Consider the following 20,944-nt stretch of genomic DNA (forward strand, 5'->3'; position numbering starts at 1 on the left):
TTTTGAGAGAAAAAAAGCCATTTTACATAAATAATATATGTTAATTAACATACATAGTAAAAATCTTTGAGGACAAGAATTTGGAATTTTGTATTTTACTTACCATGTGGGGAATAGACTCGTAAATTAATGGGTATGGAGGAAATGCCTTTATTCATTCCAGTTACTCGATCTGTTTCAGCTTCAATCTCATGGCGAACTTCATCAAAATCTGTAAATTTTTTTCCTTTGCAGTGTAGAAATTCAGCATATTCTATAAAAGACAAATTAATACAACCTAAAATTCAGGTACTCTTGCAGTAATTATAAGGAAATGATGCTTCTTTAATTACAAGTCAAAGTATCCAATATTGCCTCTTCAGCCATCATAATGAGAGAACATGGAGGTAACTAAAAAGCACAGTTAACACTTGAGAAATGTTAAACACAGTACAAATGCTAATGGTGCAAAATTGCTAATTTTCAGATTAGCAATTAAGTATTAAAAGCAGTCTTTAAACTGCAAAACCTATTAAATAAAGAGAATTTTGGCAATCCAAATGATATAACAAATAACAGCAACCAATTCTCAAAGAAGTTATAGCTGGGATATACAAAAAGCCTACTTACTAATCCTATTAGCATGTCCTTTCTGAATATCACCACTTTATCATGATGGATGCTAAACCTGGAATGTTAGGTCCGTGAATCAAGTAATAGTAAAGAGGAGGTGGCAAGAGTGAACACTGACATCTTAGGAATCAGTGAACTAAAATGGATGGAAATCAGCGAATTTAATTCAGATTACCATTATATCTGGGCTTCCCTGGTGGCTCAGACAGTAAAGCGTCTGCCTGCAGTGCGGGAGACCTGGGTTCGATCCCTGGGTTGGGAAGATCCCCTGGAGAAGGAAATGGCAACCCACTCCAGTACTCTTGCCTGGAAAATTCCATGGACTGAGGAGCCTGGTGGACTATAGTCCATGGGGTCACAAAGAGTCGGACACGACTGAGTGACTTCACTTTCACCATTATATCTACTACTGTGGGAAAGAATCTCTTAGGAGAAATGGAACAGCCCTTATAGTCAACAAAAGAGTCTGAAATGCAGTACTTGGGTGCAGTCTCAAAAACAACAGAATGATCTTGGTTTGTTTCCAAGGCAAATCATTCAATATCACAGTAATCCAAGTCTATGCCCCAACCGCTAATGCTGAAGAAGCTGAAGTCGATTTTATGAAGATCTCCTACAAGACCTTCTAGAACTAGCACCAAAAAAAAAAAAAAAAAAAAAAAGATGTCCTTTTCATCACAAGGGATTGGAATGCAAAAGTAGGAAGTCAAGAGATACCTGGAGTAAAAGGCAAGTTTGGCTTTGGAGTATAAAATGAAGCAGGGCAAAGGCTAATAGAATTTTGGCAAGAAAACACACTGGTCCTAGCAAACACCCTCTGCAACAACACAGGAGACAACTTTTAACATGGACATCACCAGACGGTCAATACCGAAATCAGATGGATCATGTTCTTTGCAGCCAAAGACGGAGAAGCTCTACACAGTCAGCAAAAACAAGACCTGGAGCTGACTGTGGCTCCAATCATGCACTCCTTATTGCAAAGTTCAGGCTTAATTTGAAGAAAATGGTGAAAACTACTGGGCCATTCAGGTATGACCTAAATCAAATCCCTTATGATTATACAGTGGAGGTGACAAATAGATTCAAGGGATTAGATCTGGTAGACAGAATGCCTGAAGAACTATGGACAAAGATTCATAACATTGTAAAGGAGGTGGTGACCAAAACCATCCCCAAGAAAAAGAAATGCAAGGAGGCAAAATGATTGTCTGAGGAGGCCTTAGAAATGGCTGAGAAGAGAAGTGAAAGACAAGAGAGAATGGGAAAGATATACCCAAATGAATGCAGAGTCCCCAAGAATACCAAGGAGAGATAAGGAAGCCTTCCTAAGTGAACAATGTTTAAAAAAAAAAAAGAAAACAATAGAATGGGAAAGACTAGAGATCTCTTCAAGAAAGTTGGGAGCTATCAAGGGAATATTTCATGCAAGGATAGGGATGTTAAAGGACAGAAACAGTAAAGACCTAACAGAAGCAGAAGAGACTAAGAAGAGGTGGCAAGAAGTTCTTCTATATAGAACTATACAGAAGAATATACAAGAAGGGTCTTAATTACCTGGAAAACCATGATGGTGTGGTCACTCACCTAGAGCCAGACATCTTGGAGTATGAAGTCAAGTCGACCTTAGGAAACATTACTACAAACAAAGCTAGTAGAGGTGATGGAATTCCAGCTGAGCTATTTCAAATCCTAAAAGATGATGCTGTGAAAGTGCTGCACTCAATATGTTAGCAAATTTGGAAAACTCAGCAGTGGCCACAGGATCAGAAAAGGTCAGTTTTCATTCCATTCCCAAAGAAGGGTAATGCCAAAGAATGTTCAAACTACTGTACAAGTGCACTCATTTTGCATGCTAGCAAAGTAATGCTCAAAATCCTTCAACCTAGGCTTCAGCAGCATGTGAAGCAAAAACTTTCAGACGTACAAGCTGGATTTAGAAAAGGCAGAGGAACCAGAGATCAAATTGGCAACATTTGCTGGATCACAGAGAAAGCAAGGAAATTCCAGAAAAACTTATACTCTGCTTCATTGACTATGCTAAAGCCTTTGTGTAAATCACAACTGGAAAATTTCTTAAAGACATGGGAATACCAGACCCCCTTACCTGTCTCCTGAGAAATCTATATGCAGGTCAAGAAGCAACAGTTAGAACTTCACGAGAAACAATTGAATGGTTCAAAATTGGGAATGGAGTACATCAAGGCTGTGTATTGTCACCCTGCTTATTTAACTTCTATGCAGAGTACATCATGTGAAATGCCGGCTAGATGACTCACAAACTGTAATCAAGATTGCTGGAAGAAATATCAACAACCTAAGACATGCAGATGATACCACTCCAATGACAGAAAGCGAAGAGAAACTAAAGAGCCTCTTGGTAAGGGTGAAAGAAGAGAGTGAAAAAGCTGGATTAAAACTCAACATTCAAAAAATGAAGATCATGGCATCTGGTTCCATTACGTCATGGCGAATAGAAGGGAGAAAAGTGGAAACAGTGACATATTTTATATTCTTGGGCTCCAAAATCACTGCAGATGGTGGGGCATGAAATTAAAAGATGCCTGCTCTTTGGAAGAAAAGCTATGACAAACCTAGAGATTAGGATATTAAAAAGCAGAGACATCATTTTTCCAACAAAGATTCTTATAGTCCAAGCTATGCTTTTTCCAGAAGTCATGTACAGATGTGAGACTTGAACCATAAAGAAGGCTGAGTGCCAAAGAATCAATCCTTTCGAATTGTGGTGCTGGAAATGACTCTTGAGAGTCCTTTGGACTGCAAACAGATCAAACCAGTCAATCCTAAAGGAAATCAACCCTGAATATTCACTGGAAGGACAGATGCTTATGCTAAAGCTCCAATACTTTGGCCACCTGATGCAAAGAGCTGACTCATTGGGAAAGACTGAGGACAGAACAAAAAGGTAGTGACCAAGGATGAGATGGTTGGATGGCATCACCGACTTAATGATGTGAGTTTGAGCAAACTCAAGGAGATAGCGAAGGACAGGGAATCCTGGCGTGCTGCAGTCCATGGGGTCACAAAGAGTCAGACGTGACCTTGTGACCGAGGAACAACATATGCTAAATTATGTAAATACAGCTTTGGAAAGCAAGAAGATTTAGAAACGATGTTTGTTTTACCCTTTAAAAGGAAATAATATATGAAATATTTTAGCTTTAAAATATACTATTCAAAATACCACATCCATTTCTGCAATTAAAAGATATTTTTCTCAAGAAAAAAGACAATATTACAAAGAAACTATTTATCTGCAATCTAAAAAAAAAAAAATCACTATATGTAGGCAGAAGGAAAAACTCTAAAATAACTATAAAAGAGAAAATTGGTTATTTTTTAAAATTTCAGTAGCATCTTAAAACTATTGTACTATCCCTTTCTCTATCTGCTTCCAAAGATATGGAGTAAATGACAAGCAACACAACTCAAAAGAAAAGGGAACTGATACTAGTAGACCTAAAAATGGTATAATTTTACAAGGTAACAAGTCTTAACAAATAGTTTAATTTCTCTAACAGCCAGCTGAAAAAAATGCTCCACCAAATGTAGACTAAGGCTAAAGTATCTTGGGCCCAGATATCTTAGGCTCAGCTGAGACAGTTATTGGTAGTCTTTCTACCATTACCACCATAAATATTTAACTTTCACCCACTACATTGCAAGGCCAATAGGGAGACAACTACAAGATGTGGTTTATGCCTCAACAGTGAAAGTATACACAACAATTAAGCTTCAGCAGGCTTCAGAGGTTTGGCCTGAAGAGATTACTACATCATTTGGCATCTTCTTTCACATGTTTACCCTCATAAGTGCTGTTTTTATAAGATTATAAATTCTTAGAAATAGAGACTTTATTTTGGAGAAGGAAATGGCAACCCACTCCAGTGTTCTTGCCTGGAGAATCCCAGGGACGGCGGAGCCTGGTGGGCTGCCACCTATGGGGTCTCACAGAGTCGGACACGACTGAAGCGACTTAGCAGCAGCAGCAGTTAGAGACTTTATTTACCCATTCAGCGGCTAGGCCAATACCAATGTAAAAGTTTAAGGATGAGTAGAAGATAAAACAATAAGAAAAGTAAAGAGGAACAATAAATGCCAGATTCTGAAAAATAAAGCTTAATAAGCAAAAGTGAGTTATAAATAATTTAGAAGAAACAGAATGGTACTTTCTCATAGCAAGGAGACAGAACTATTCAGTTCAACATAGCCTGTGGAAAATTCAAATCTGAGAACTTCTGCCTATCATAATTATTATGTTAATATAATTTTTTTTTAAAAGAAGCTTCTGGATCAAGGGCTACATTTTCAATTTCATTGCTAATCAATAATTCAAGTAACAAATGTGTTCCCAGCTGAGCCACGAGGGAAGCCCAACACACTTGTGGCCACTAGATGGCGCCTACTTGCTTTCTCTTTAGGAATCTAAGATCCTTCCAGAAAGTTGTAAAATCAATGCAATTTTCAAATTAGATTTAAATTTACTCCTGGACTTCTGAAAATGCTTTTATCTCGGAATTCAGAGACTGGAAATGTGCAGTACTATCTCCAACCTCTGTATCTTGTTAGGTATAGGGTCCCACAAAGAGATTTAGGAATGTCAATATTTGTTTATTTATTTAACCAATATATATTGAACTCCTACAACTTCTCAGGCACTATTTTAGAAAGCTGGCATATAGTAAACTGAAAAAAAAAAGTCTCTAGCCTCACGAAGCTTAAATTCTAGTGAAATAAAACAGTAAACAATGTGTGTATGCCAGATAAGTGCTATGGAGAAAACTGAATAAGGGGAATGTTAAACACTGGAGGTTGCTTTATTATGCGCAATCAAGGAATACTTCTCTGATATGATAAAGTGACATTTGAGCAAAGACTCAAGAAGCCATGCTTTACATAAGAGGATCCCAGTAGACTGACTGATGCAGACTACACTTGGCATATCGGAGGAAAAGCAAGGAGGCAAACGTGCCTGGAGCACAGAGCATGGGCGAGAGGCAGCAGATGACGTCAGAGCTATTGTACAGACCCAGACGATGTAGGACCTGTGGGCCATTTTAAGGACTTTGATTTTACTCTAAATGAATGTGAAAGCACTTGAAGCGTTTTGGATAGAAGGGAAACATGATGTGACCTAGGTTTTAAATAAAGAACTGTACTGCTGTGTTGAGAACAGACAATGAGGCATAAGAGAAGTAGCTGGCTATTAGAATAATAAAGGTGGGATTATTATCTCACCTGGGGGTGAGACCTGGGTGGGAGCAGTGGGAGTGCTGAGAAGTGGTTATATTCTAATGAATTTTGAAGGAAAAACCGAAAGGATTTGCTGATGGATTAAAGGAGGAGAGAAAGAAAGAAGTTAAGAATAACTTTAAGGAGGTTGACCTCAGCAATTGGAAGAATTTTGAAATAGAAAGACTGAAAGAAAGGAAGATGTATGGAAGATGGGGTTAGGAATCAAGAATTCAGTTTGGCAACTCAATCAAAAAATGGGAAGATTTTCACGGACATTTCTCCAAAGAAGATGGTCAAAAAGCACATGAAAACATGCTCAACATCACTAATTATCAGAGAAATGCAAATCAAAACTACAATGAGGTGTCTCCTCACACCAGTCAGAATCAGTCAGTTCAGTCGCTCAGTCATGTCTAACTCTTTGCGACCCCATGGACTGCAGCACACCACTTTCCTGTGTGTGTTCCCACTCCTCTGCAGCACACCAGTCAGAATGGTCATCGTCAAAAATCTACAAACAATAAAAAGATGAACAGGGTGTGGAGAAAAAGAACCCTCCTACACTGTTGATGGGATTGTAAATTGGTGTAGCCACTATGGAGAAGAAGAATATGGAGATGCCTTAAAAAAAAAAAACTAAAAATAGTTGCCATATGATCCAGAAATCCTACTCCTGGGACATATATCCAGAAAAAAAAAAAAAAACAAAACATAATTTGAAAAGATACATGCCCCTAATGTTCGTAGCAGCACTGTTTACAATAACTGAGACATGGAAGTAACATAAATGTCCATCAACAGAGGAATGGATAAAAAAATGTGGTACATATATACAATGGAATATTATTCAGCCATAAAAAGAAAGAAATAATGCCATTTGCAGCAACATAGATAGACCTAGAGATTATTATACTAAGTGAAGTAAGTCAGAGAAAAACAAGTATTATATATTGCTCATATGTGGAATCTAACTTTTAAAAAGATACAAATGAACTTATCTATGAAACAAAAACAGACCCATAGATATTGAAAACAAACTTAGGGTTACCAAAGGGGAAATATGGGAGTTGGGGGGCTGAGGAATAAGTCAGAAACTTGGGATGAACATACACACACCACTATATATTACTATATATAAGATATGTAATCAATAAAAATCTACTATATAACACAGGGAACTCTACTCAGCATTCTGTGATAATCTATATCAGAAAAGAATCTTAAAAAAGAATGAATATATGTACATGTTTAACCAGATCACTTTGCTGAACACCTGAAACGAACACAATATTGTTAATCAACTATAATCTAATAAAATAAAATTTAAAACTTCAGTTGGGGACCTACTAAGCTTGTGATGCCTGCTACACATCACCCATGTGGACAAACAGAACCACCACCAATGGTTGGGAACCATGCTGCTGAAAGACATACAATTTTCATTGTCTCATCTGATAAATGTGTATCTATCCTGAAATTTTTCCAGAAGATGGCAGTCAAGGGCTTGAGGAAATGGTGGCTTCTTTTATTCAGCACAAAAATGCCCTGGGGCTGGATATGTGAATCTTTTATCTAAGGAGAAGTCTAAGCTAGATAAGTCCAAGATAGATATAGATAAATGTATTTGGAATTAAAAGTTAGGCAAGTGCATAAGATCGCTAGGTCACTAAATGAGAGACAGACAAGGAACAGGTCAGAGCAGTGGACCCTGTATGTTGCAATATTTAGAGGTCAGGAAATGGAGAATAAGTACGAGTGGTCAACATGATGGGGGATTAAAAAAAAAAAAAGGAAAACCCTGAGAGAGAGGTGACCCAAAGCCACAAAAAGAAAGTATTTCATGAAAGGAGACCTTTCACTCCATCAAATACTGTCAACATGTCAGGTAAGATGAGAACCAAGATGAGAACCAAATCATAAAACCAGGCAATTTGAGGGTCCTTCAGGATGTTGAAAAGGACTGTTGGAGTGGAGTGGGTTGGGTGATAATCTGATTGGAATAGATTTTAGAATGACTAGGAGGAGAGGAAGTAGAGACTGGTTGTGGACAAATTGTTTAAGAAGTTGTGTTGTAAAGGAGAGGAGAGAAGTAAAAGGGCATCTGGAGAGGGTTATGAAGGGAAAGTTTTATAAAAGTGGGTAAACTAATAGCATGTTCCTAGGCTGATGCTATTAATCCAGCCTGAGGGAAAGCTGATGATGCAGAAGTAAGGGACAAGTGCTAAAGCTATGTCTTAAGGAAGAGGGGATAGGAAGCACTAGAAAGGAACATGCTAGTTCATCCCATAGGAATCAAAAGGAAACAGAATAATGAGTATTGGTGGATGACACAAACAGGTAGAATTGATGGTGGTGGGAGTATATGAAATTCAACAGGTGAGAGTGGGGATTTATCATTTTGTTGAGTCATTTTGCTGCTGCTGCTAAGTCGCTTCAGTCGTGTCCGACTCTGTGTGACCCCATAGACGGCAGCCCACCAGGCTCCCCTGTCCCTGGGATTCTCCAGGCAAGAACACTGGAGTGGGTTGCCATTTCCTTCTCCAATGCATGAAAGTGAAAAGTGAAAGTGAAGTCGCTCAGCCGTGCAGACCCTCAGCGACCCCATGGACTGCAGCCTACCAGGCTCCTCCGTCCATGGGATTTTCCAGGCAAGAGTACTGGAGTGGGGTGCCATTAAAAACCATTTCTGTATGTATTCTCACTGGTTAAACCCTACAAATACTATTATTTTTACCACAATATACCACACACATACATAGTGATCCTAACTGACCTAATAGTAACCCTAGCAGGAATGTCAACTTCGGTCCCAACTACATCCATCACTGGGATTCAGGCATGTCCAGCATATCAGAAAGACAAAAGGGGCAGAAACCACAAAATTCCTATTTCTATGGGTCTCAAAGAACTTCCTGGGAAATAATTAATCCAATAGGATGGAAAACTCAGGGAAAACCTAACCTAAATTGTCAGATGGGAGCTACCTGCAGTCCATCCTCTACCCATGTCCAGGGACTCATAGGTCTATGTCTGCCTCATCTCTAATAGTACAGTGATAATTGTCAGACCACATACCCTACTTTCTTATTAGTAAAACATAGCAATCATAACTATAATTCATAGCTACAGCATTATACTATCATAAGCTGGGTCTTAACAGCAACAAGGTAAGCCAGTCTTATTATGGAATCCCAGCCCTCTAGCAAGCAGACTATAAATAGGTGGTCAGCAGAGGTGGCTTGTATGTTTTTGAACAATTGCCCGTAATTGCTATTGAAGAGGATCATCATTCAGTGTATCATCATACAAGTCCTAAATAAATCTTGATAAGCAATGCAGAATTTAAAGGTCACAGTTTTACTTCCCTGCTGTCTAAAGCACAATTATAAATGAAAATCTTGGAAAGTATTTTCACAAGAGCAATGAATCATTTACTATATTCACCTCTAAAGAAGAATGTTCACATGAGATGAAGGAAATTCTAACACCCAAGCCAAACTCTACAGAATAGTCTACGCTAGCCAATCAACAGCTAGACTTTTAAAGAACTGGTAAATATGTATCTTCTGAGACTTTCATACTATCAAAAATTAATATGTCTAAAGTTCTAACAAATCTCATCTTATGGTCCTAAGATAAATTGTCTCATAGAAAGGTAATTTCCAATGGCACAAGCTCTCTTGGCATGTTCTCAGTGTTCCTTTCATTCTAAATGCTTAGTAATCGGGCACATGGAATGATCTCTTTCTCAAACAATTCCAGGCTTCAGCCCAAATTCAGCCTGAATGGACAGTGATTAAATTTCTTGCTCCTATAAAGGATGAAGGTTATGTGCATACAGCCTATGTCCTAATCATGAATCCATGAAATTCTATTGTGTGTCAGTGTAACCTATCTTCCTGAAATTCACAGTATGTTTTCAGTTTCAAAAAATAAGATTCTAGTTTTTAAAATCTTTCCTGTTTTCCCAGTATTAAAAATAGCCTACATTTGAAGCAAAGGGTAAGATACCTTTAATAATCAAAGAGTGAGTTGGGAGGAAAAAGAGGATATTTTTTTAAAAATCAGAGCTAACACTCTATTTTTATTTCCCTATAAAACATTTTAGTACTGTCATTTCTGCTGACCATAAAAAACAAATTACGCTAGGATAAACAGCTGACAAATTGTTTGGGGGAAGGATGACATGGTTTGTGCCTGGGCAGCATTCCAATCATCTGTGAAAAGCACAGCATGACCATAAGAATTTAAATATTTCCAATATGCCCCTTCCATGGAGAAAAACATGCATATGTTTCAATTAATCAAGGTTAAGTAAAATGGAATAATTATGGAGCACAGGCATATCTCTCCAATCTTTATTCTAAGAACTGGGGCTGTCCATACTTGAGCTGGAGTTCTGTTTCTAAAATGCTTTAATAGCAATGTTTTTAAGCATGGGGTTCCCGTGAAAATGGAATATATGGGACACAGAAACAGGAAATGGTTTTCAGTGCAACTAGCTGAATCCACTGGCTATAAATACCACCTGGTAGGACTACATTTAAAAACATAGTCCCTTAAAGGCAGAGGCTACATTTGAGTCATCTTTGTTTCCCTGATGCCTATCATATTTAAAGAACACCTGTAGATTTCTTCCTTCTTCTGTAGAGAACTTCTCTTTGCATACCATTAAGCAATTTGGAAAAATGCTTCCAGCAAGCCTTCAAGTTATTCCAAATTGAAGCCAGGGGCCTAGAACTGTGGTTAAGTAAGAAACAAAGCAAGTTAGATATGCATTACACAGACCCAGATATAAAGCAGAAGTCAGTTGTGTCCTTCTTTTAGTAATAAAAAAAAAAAAAAAGAAAGAAATCTAAAGAAGCACATTTCACCCGAGGAAGTCCAATAGTGGGTGAAAGGTAGAGATCTCAGTTAGAGGGTGAAGAATAATGGGGTGGAAACAAGAAGGGCCAAGATTTCGTAGCAGACTAAAGGCAGGTGCTAGGCAGGTCTCAGAGACCAGCTGCAGAGACTAGGGTTTAGGATCAGGGCTCTGGTACTTCTGAGGCAGAGACACTCAAAACAGAATTCCAGATCCAAGTGATCCAGATGGTCCAATCAAAAAACCAAGGTGAGAATTCAATCATGAAATGAGAGGTAGTCTTTCATAGCATACAAAGCCAAAGTCACTTACATTGACCTCAGGGCCAAGAGAGATTAATAAGTATTGTGTATGTTTTAGTTGCTCAGTCATGTCCAAGTCTTTGTGATCCCATGGCTGTAGCCCACCAGGCTCCTCTAGCCATGAAATTCTCCAGGCAAGAATATAGGCGTGGGTAGCCATTTCTTTCTCCCAGAGGATCTTCCCAACCCACGGATCAAACCCGGGTCTCTTGCAGCACAAGCAGATTCTTTTCCATCTGACCCACCAGGGAAGTCCAAAAAATGAAAAACATGAAACCAAATAGAAAGCATATCAAGCACTTGGCCACAACCTGCAAAAACCTCAGCAGCATCTGACATGATTTTCCTCCTGTTCCTTGAAACACTGCCTTCCCCTTTTAACACCCACATCCCCTCCATCTCCTCCTATCTTCCACATCTCAATTATTGACACCAGCATTGAATCAGGTCACCAAATCAAAAAATAGATGTATTTTTTTTTTTACCCTTGCTCACCTTTCTCCCAAACATCTTCTCACTGCCTCCACTGTGGCCATCCTCGTCCTAAGCTGACGCCAACTCTTATCTGGACTACGATAAAAGCCTCCAACTGGTCTTCCTGATTCCACTCTGGCTCCGCTGAATCCATTCTCTACATGACAGCTAGAGAGATCTTTCTAAAACATATGTCAGATCATGTCTTTTCCCTTTTTAAAACTTTTTTTGGTTTTCCAGAGAAGTCAGAAATATCCAAACGCCTCCCCCCAGCCTACTAAGTCCTAGACAATCTGATCCCTGTCTACCTCTATTGATAACACTATTTCTACCCTCTCTACTCCAAAGCCTTGAGCTGCTAGGACTTCCCTGGTGAGCCGGTGGTCAAGAATCTGCCTGCCAATGGAGGGGACACGTGTTCAATCCAGGAAGATCCCACATGATGCAGAGTAACTAAGCTGGAGCACCACAACTACTGAGCCCATGCTCTAGAGTACATGAACTGCAACTACTGAGTCTACATGCTGCCACAGCTGAAGCTCTCACACACTAGAGCCTGTGCTTCACAGCAAGAGAAGCCACCAGTGAGAAGCACTGCAACTAGATAGCCCCACCTGCTGCAACTAGAGAAAGCCTACACGCATCAACAAAGACTCAGCTACAGCCAAAACCAAAAATAAATAAACAGTTGAGCTTCAGTAGCCTTCTTCTGCTCTGCAAGCACACCAGGTCTGTTTCCACCCCAAGGCCTCTCTACAAGCTCCTCCTCTTCTGGTATGCCCTTCACCCATATCGTGGCATGCGTAGCTCTATCCTATCATTTACTTCTTATCTAAAATATCATCTCTAATTTAGACAGCCTTCCTTGATCAGACAAAGAAAAGTAGCAGCTCAGTCGCACTCCATCATATCATCTAATTTATGTTCTTCAGTACATAATCATTACTTGAAGATTCTGTATTTTACTACCTGTCTTTACCCACTGGAATATAAGTTCTATGGAAACAGAAACATTATCTGCTGTACTCTTGGTACCTAAAACAGTGAATTGCATCTATTGGGCATTCAATATATATATATATATATTTTTTAATTAAATAACAAATGAGTAAATGAGTGAATGAATCAAAAAATAAACACTGGTGGACACGAGGTTTGTGGGTATTGAGAAGAAAATGATATTAAATATGGCTTTTGACATACTAAATTTTATACCTTTGAAATATCCAAGTAGAGTTTCAAGGGCTCAGCTAGAAATATGTGTTTGGAGTTTTGCCCAGGAGCTATAAATATGAGAGTCCTAGGTGCATGAGTTGTAACTGAAGACATAGAAGAGATTCCTGAAGGGAGAATACAAAATGACAGAGAAAGGAGCCTTGGGTAGATGCAAACTTTAAAGACCAGGTAAAAGATAATGCATCAGCAAGAGAGAGAGAGTGGCCAAAGACAGAACAAAAACCAGGAGTATTTGGCATCATGGAAACCAAAAGGATAGTGTACGTTTTAAGGAAAGAATAAGCAACAGTGTTAAAAAGCTGTTGAAAGGGTGAGGTATTAATAAATACTAGCAAGTGACTAATGGCATTTATAGAAACTGAGTATGTATCCTATAGTTTCTTGTATCCTTAAACAATGTTCTATACATAATTGAAATATTTCTTGTTATTTCAAAGGGTTTTGCTATAGGCTATTTTGTTAAAAATCTTTTTCCTTTGTATGTTTTTTTTATTGTCTCTTCCTTTACATCAGGTTTATATCTGTCAGTTCTTACTGTTGACATCTGTTTTTAAGCCATATTCCCATTCTACCTTGCAGCTTTATATTTAATTCTAAACTGAGAAGTCCAATAACCTAGTGTGTATGGTCTGAGTCTACAATGAGATAGGAAATGCCTAGAGTAAGGCCACACTGCAAAAATGAGCTTTAGATCATAGATTTTGTAATATTAATTTTGACTGCCCAAGACTCTTCTTGCTTCCTCCTGATAATCAGCTAAGAAACTGAAAAGAGATTTCCAAATAAGTGAATTATTACAGTATTATTAAAGAGTAATTAAATGTACAATTTCACAAACAGCAAATGTTTCAACATTATTTCTTGTTTTAAGAAGAAAAAAGGCAAGGTGATTTGCCAAGTAAAAATCTATAATTAAAAGTGATATCACTAGACTTTGTCATGAAAGTTGAAGTAATCGGATTGCTATAAAAAAAAATACAACAGAAAATCTAGTGTTTGCAAATGAAAAATTTCCCCACAGAATCTTAAACACAGAAATGAAGTTTATAAATAAAATTTAAGTAGTAATCATATAAGAACAAGTGTATAAATGTGTGTGTACATATGTAAATATGCAACTAAAAAATTCTCAAAATATCGAATTAAATGTTGCTGGAAATATTTGAAGTTTGACAAAAATTTATTTTCTCTAAGTGTGAGCTTCTACACACAATTTGTCAGCAATACCATTCCATCTAAATATTTTAACAATATCTTAGTGTATTTGGTAAGCTTCTCAAATGTCTTCATGACAAATTCCTGAAGGTGATTGTTAGAAACAAAGGCAACTCAACTTTTGTATACAGTGAAAGGTATAAATAGAAGTTCAGTATTTACATATGAATATGCCACTTTTCCAAAACTGTTGAAAATACTACCTTTTCTCTATTGAATTGCCTTTCTGCTTTTATTAAAAATCAATTATTTATAATCTGTAGGTCTATTTTTTTACCTCTCTTCTGTTCCACTGGTCTATTTGTCCATATTTATATCAAGGCCATGCTATCTTTTTTTTCCTATGACAAGTCTGTTATTAATTTTTTCCATTCATAAAGTGGTTAAATATAAATTGTCCCTTTACTGTAACATACTCTGTAGAAAGTTGAAACACACACAACACACCATGTACCCCTCACATTCTGTATTCACTGTCTGAAAATGCCATGGAGATAGTTCCACAGTGGATAATATAGACATGTGGAGCATTTACTTCCTGTGTTTATTCTGTTTTTTTTTTAATTAATTTATATATTTTAATTGGAGGCTAATTATTTTACAATATTGTAGTGGTTTTTGCCATACAATGAGATGAATCAGCCATGGGTGTACATGTGTTCCCCATCCTGAACCTCCCTCCCACCTCCCTCCCTATCCCATCCCTCAGGGTCATCCCAATGCATCACCCCTGAGCACACTGTCTCATGCTTCGAACCTAAACTGGTGATCTGTTTCACATATGGTAATATACATGTTTCAATGCTATTCTCTCAAATCATCCCACCCTCGCCTTCTCCCACAGTCCAAAAGACTGTTCTTTACATGTGTGTCTCTTTCACTGTCTCGCATTTAGGATCATTGTTACCATCTTTCTAAATTCCATATATATGCGTTGATATATTGTATTGGTATTTTTCTTTATGATTTACTTTACTCTGTATAATAGGCTCCAGTTTCATCCACCTCATTAGAACTGATTCAAATGCATTATTTTTATTAGCTGAGTAATATTTCATTGTGTACATGTACCATGGCTTTCTTATCCATTCGTCTGCCAATGGACATCTAGGTTGCTTCCATGTCCTAGCTATTGTAAACAGTGCTGCAATGAACATTGGGGTACATGTGTCTCTTTCAATTCTGGTTTCCTCAGTGTGTATGCCCAGCAGCAGGATTGCTGGGCTGTATAATGCCATACTATCTGGAACATTGTAGCTTTGTAACAAGTCTTAAAATCAGGTAGTGTTCATTCTCCAAACTTGTTTTATTTTAAAGTTATTTTAGCTATTCTGGATCCTGTGCATTTCCTAGGAATTTTAGAATCAGTTTGTCAATCTCTACAAAACAATTTAATTGTTTAAACTTTATCTACTGCATTTTTTACAATATTACTAACAAAAAAAAAATTTCTCCTCTAGCCCAAACTTGCATATACACACACACAAACACACACAGCATGTTTAGCTAAAAGCATAAGTATTTTTCCATGAATGTCTGTTCTGCCAGATATATTAAATTTTATTATAAATGAGAGGTATATCACCTCTAAACTCTGTCTCACTAGAACAAATCACTTCAGTGCTGTAGAGAGTCATACAAAAATATTTATTGTCAACTATGGCCCAAGCAGTAGGCAGTCAGAGTCAGTATGGGATAGCTTGGTAATGAGAGCACATATTTTTGCCACAAAAGTCAGAACAAATGAAAAATTGTGAATATATGAAAGTTCTTGGGCATAATATTCAAAACTCATTGCATAAAACTAAAATGCAAAGTAACCCTTCTGATAAGATGCCTTTGCTTCATAAATTGCAAAAATTATTATATGACTCAAACAATAGAGCCAATCCAACCATTTTGAAAACTTAAAAAGAGGAGGAAAGAAGGAGGGAGAGAACTATAAATTGCTCCTAGTATGAAGAAAACTCAAGTAATAGAACTGGTCAATTAGTGTCTGAATTATCTAAATGGAGATAAATAAGTTTAAAATATTTTAGAGATCCCCTTAAATAATTTTTTATTTAATTCCAAAGGATACCCATAAGCACTTAGCAAAAGTCAATGCATTATGTGGTCAGTTTAAACAATGTTAAAAGAAAGGTACCTATAAAGAAAAACAAAGTTTTCATCTGAAACTCAGTAGCTATGGCTTTTCCAACTCAGTTTGCCTATGAATTAATGTTCAGCTCCAACAGTTACCAATTATCTCAACACGTGGAAGTAATTCATCACTTTTGCAAAATAGATGAAATTATAAGATTGAAAAAAGCATAATCAGTAAAAAAAAAAAAAGAGAGAGAGAGAGAAATCACCTTGCTTGAAAAACAAGTGCACTTATTTAGAGGGTCCTCAGATATGACTATATCACATGGATCACAATGAAGAGCATAACCTCAATAACAATGTATTAATTACTTGATCATCCAAATGTGCCATTATGCTAAAACCTGATTTGAAAATATACTCTATTACTTGATAACTCTTCTTAGTAATTTCATAACATTAGAAGAGTCCACACAAAGTATCTGCATCCTTTCTCTTTCAACAACAAAATCTGTATGTAAATCATCGCTAAAGTAGGTTTCCCCTTGTTAATCTTCCTGCAGAGTCAGTCATGCTGTACAGTATTCTGTAGCCAAGAACATGAGTGTTTAAGACTCTGGAACCAGACCCGAGTTTAAAGCTTCTCCATTTCTTTATCTCATGCCTTGGAAAGTCATTCACCTTGCCTGACCCCCAGTTCCCTCCTCTCTAAATGGTACCTCATTCATGGGTTGCTATGAGGTCAAGGGCATGGCCCTGTCTGCCCCTTTCATAAAAGTTTCATAAAAGTTCTCCCAGTGACTAGTTATATAGTCTCAACAAATTTATATTACATAAAGAATACATCATATACATTTACACATGCATATAAAAAATGAATGAAAGCATTTAACATATATAGTAAGCCCTTAAGTTTAGAATAACCAAAGATCATCAAAAAATCTACAAACCATAAATGCTTAAGAGGGTGTGGAGAAAAGGGAACCCTCCAACACTGTTGCTTGGAATGTAAATTGGTATAGCCACTATAGAGAACAGTATGAAAGTTCCTTAAAAAACTAAAAATAGAGCTACCACATGATCTTACAATCCCACTTCAGGGTATGTACCTCGTGTGTGTGTGTGTGTGTGTGTGTGTGTGTGTTAGTCACTCAGTTGTGTCCACCTCTTTGCAACCCCATGGACTGTAGCCCACCAGGCTTCTCTGTTCATGAAATTCTCCAGGCAAAAATACTAGAGTGGAGAGTCATTCCCTTCTCCAGGGGGTCTTCCCCACCCAGGAATTGAACCCAGGTCTCTTGCATTGCAGGCAGATTCTTTATCACTTGAGCCACCAGGGAAACCCGGGGAAAACCATGATTCTAAAAGATACATGCACCCAGTGTTCACTGTGGCACTATTTACAATAGCCAGAAGATGGAAGCAACCTAAACGCCCATCAACAGAGGTATGGACAAAGAAGACGTGATACATTTACAGAATGAAATATCACTCAGTCATAAAAAGAGAATACAGTAATGTCATTTGCAGCAACATGGATGAATCTAGAGATTGTCATAATGAATGAAGTAAGTCAGAGAAGGAGAAATATATATGATATCGCTTATATGTGGAATCTTTAAAAATGGTACAAATGAACTTATTTACAAAAGAGAAGAATTACAGATGAAGAAAATAATCTTATGGTTACTGGGGGAAAGGGAGGCAGGGATAAATTGGGAGAATGGGATTTACATATACCCACTTTACCAACTTGATAGCACAAGTAATTCTCCTCAATACCCTGTGATGAACTATATGGGAAAAAAGTTTTTAAAAGAGTAGATGTATTTATAGGTATAACTGATTCACTTTGCTGTACAGCAAAAAGTAACACAACACTGTAAATCAAAAAAAAACAAAACAAAACACAAATAACCAAAGAAATTTTAGGCAAATATGTAATAGCTAATTTAGACAGCAATGGTCTTGGTTTCAGAGAGGATAAATAGGTTGCCTGAGGTCACACAGCCAGGAGGTAGCAGTCCAGAATGTAAATTCAGACATTCTGAGCCCAGAGGACGATCGGTTAACCAAATCCTACACTGACTGCTTCTCACTACTTTAAGCTCTCCCCTCTTAAGAGCATCCAATACTCAGCCTTTCACAGCTTCTTTGTTCCCCACAGTTCCTTCTTTCCACCTGCCACCCACCTATGTGTACATTTCTCAAAGTCCAGGAATCAAACGTGCTACTCTCTCTATTTGGTTCATGTTTCTGGAAGCTCAGGAACCTTTCCCCACTAACAAGTACAAACATATATTCACAAGATTTTCAGTATAATCTCAGGGTATTCACAGATAACTCAGCAGTACACTCTTCCTCACAGAAATATGTGTTTAAAGCACCTAGTATACTGACTCCGACAAACACTCAACAGACAGTTTGGACCATGACTATAATAGGTGTCTATCAAAATACTACCTAACAAGGTCCTACTCAAAGATCATTTCCACCAACAACTTCCTTTGGTCACTCCACTAATTGTGAGGAATATTTTTCTCCTCTGTGAATGTACAACTCACGCAATTTTACTGGTAGAAATAAACTTAAAGATTCTCAATCCAAAGTAACATGTTTTAAAAGATTCATATAATATGTATTACACATTCTACAGCATAGAACTATTTGTTTATACGTTTCATCTCTAATGCTATAACGAAAGTGCTAAGAAAGTGCTGAAGAAAGTAAGTGCTTAACACTCCTTAAAGATACAGGAATGATTAAAAAACAAATGAGTGAATGAATGAATAATTCCAAATTAAAACTGAATTACTATTCAGTATTTTTCAAAAACACATGAGGCCTAGAATGTCTCTTTCAGCATTTAAAATCACCAGTATTTTTTTCTCATTCAGTGTGAATTAACAGTATGGAGCAAAATCTTTTTCTCAGCAGATCTCTTTAGAATCAATTTATGAGCTATCTCCTCTCGCTTTTGGTCTAATCAGTTATAGAGAAAAGCTCTGGATAAGATGCTTGAGAGTACGTTATTACTCTCTGGAATTCATTTTAGTGAGAAATTTAATATCACAAAAATATTATATTTTCAGTCTTCCAAAAACCTGTGCTTTTGTGATGAGGGTTTTTATTTCCTTAGTGAGCAAGGCTTCAATTACACATTATGCTTCTGGGTGACAGAACTGAGACTGTTTTCTGTTCTGTGATATAATATAATCCTTTCAACTGGCAGTTGAGTTTTTCTGGCAAAAAATCCACTTATTAAGCAACTTCTACTATAGACAACAAAAAGTGATAAGCTATAATTCACAATCTTGAAGAACTTACCCAAGTTGGAGAAAGAAGACAAATTTGTGAAAATTAAGCACAAGATTTAAATAAAATTCCAGGATAGAAAACACTATCATGAGTAATTGACAAATAAATGGTGCACCTTAGTGCCATGTGGATTTAGAAAGGGTGGGGGTCTTTTTAGGCTGTGGTAGATTTATGGAAAAAGTTGGGTGCAAATATAGGAGAATAAGTAGAATTGAGGGAAAGCCAAGAAGAGAAAAGAGAACATTTAAAACTACAAATGATAACAAAAGCATCAAAGTGAAAAAGAAAAAGGGAATTGGAGATAAAACAGCTGGGAAAATAACAAATACCCAATTTTAAAATATATATTTGAGCGACTCCCCTGGTGGCACAGTAGTTAAGACTCTGAGCTTCCACTGAAGAGGGCATGGGTTCAAACCAATATAAAAATTTATTTGGGGATGAATGAATGAAAGCATAAAGCATTTATGAAGGAGTGTAGAAGACAGAAAGCACCCCTTTTGTGGGAAGATGTGAAATGAGGTGATGCACATAAAGCATTTGATAGTGTCCATTCCATACTACGAATGTAAAAACTGTCAGCTATTATTATGATTATTGTTTATTTATGCACTCATCTCACATGCTAGTAAAGTAATGCTCAAAATTCTTCAAGCCAGGCTTCAGCAATATGTGAACCGTCAACTTCCTGATGTTCAAGCTGGTTTTAGAAAAGGCAGAGGAACCAGAGATCAAATTGCCAACATCCGCTGGATCATGGAAAAAGCAAGAGAGTTCCAGAAAAACATCTATTTCTGCTTTATTGACTATGCCAAAGCCTTTGACTGTGTGGATCACAATAAACTGTGGAAAATTCTGAAAGAGATGGGAATACCAGACCACCCGATCTGCCTCTTGAGAAATCTGTATGCAGGTCAGGAAGCAACAGTTAGAACTGGACATGGAACAACAGATTGGTTCCAAATAGGAAAAGGAGTTTGTCAAGGCTGTATATTGTCACCCTGTTTACTTAACTTATATGCAGAGTACATCATGAGAAACACTGGACTGGAAGAAACACAAGCTGGAATCAAGATTGCCGGGAGAAATATCAATAACCTTAGATATGCAGATGACACCACCCTTATGGCAGAAAGTGAAGAGGAACTCAAAAGCCTCTTGATGAAAGTGAAAGTGGAGAGTGAAAAAGTTGGCTTAAAGCTCAACATTCAGAAAACGAAGATCATGGCATCCAGTCCCATCACTTCATGGGAAATAGATGGGGAAGCAGTGGAAACAGTATCAGACTTTACTTTTCTGGGCTCCAAAATCACTACAGATGGTGACTGCAACCATGAAATTAAAAGACGCTCACTCCTTGGAAGGAAAGTTAGGACCAACCTATTCAAAAGCATATTCAAAAGCAGAGACATTACTTTGCCAACAAAGGTTCATCTAGTCAAGGCTATGGTTTTTCCAGTGGTCATGTATGGATGTGAGAATTGGACTGTAAAGAAGGCTGAGCGCCGAAGAATTGATGCTTTTGAACTGTGGTGTTGGAGAAGACTCTTGAGAGTCCCTTGGACTGCAAGAAGATCCAACT

The 20,944-nt window shown here is 37.4% G+C and overlaps 1 protein-coding gene across 14 annotated transcripts in view; it reads right to left on the minus strand.

Moving 5' to 3' along the window:
* Window positions 1-20,944, minus strand: part of DNM3 (dynamin 3) — a 646,455-nt gene that overhangs the window by 460,308 nt on the left and 165,203 nt on the right. For all 14 annotated transcript variants that reach the window (XM_025285930.3, XM_025285935.3, XM_025285936.3 and 11 more), the window contains exon 3: window positions 104-253. In XM_025285930.3, coding sequence (XP_025141715.1) covers window positions 104-253 — 150 coding nt within the window. The remainder of the gene's footprint in view (window positions 1-103; window positions 254-20,944) is intronic.

This window comes from Bubalus bubalis, chromosome 5, assembly GCF_019923935.1.
Source record: "Bubalus bubalis isolate 160015118507 breed Murrah chromosome 5, NDDB_SH_1, whole genome shotgun sequence".
Lineage (NCBI taxonomy): Eukaryota > Metazoa > Chordata > Mammalia > Artiodactyla > Bovidae > Bubalus > Bubalus bubalis.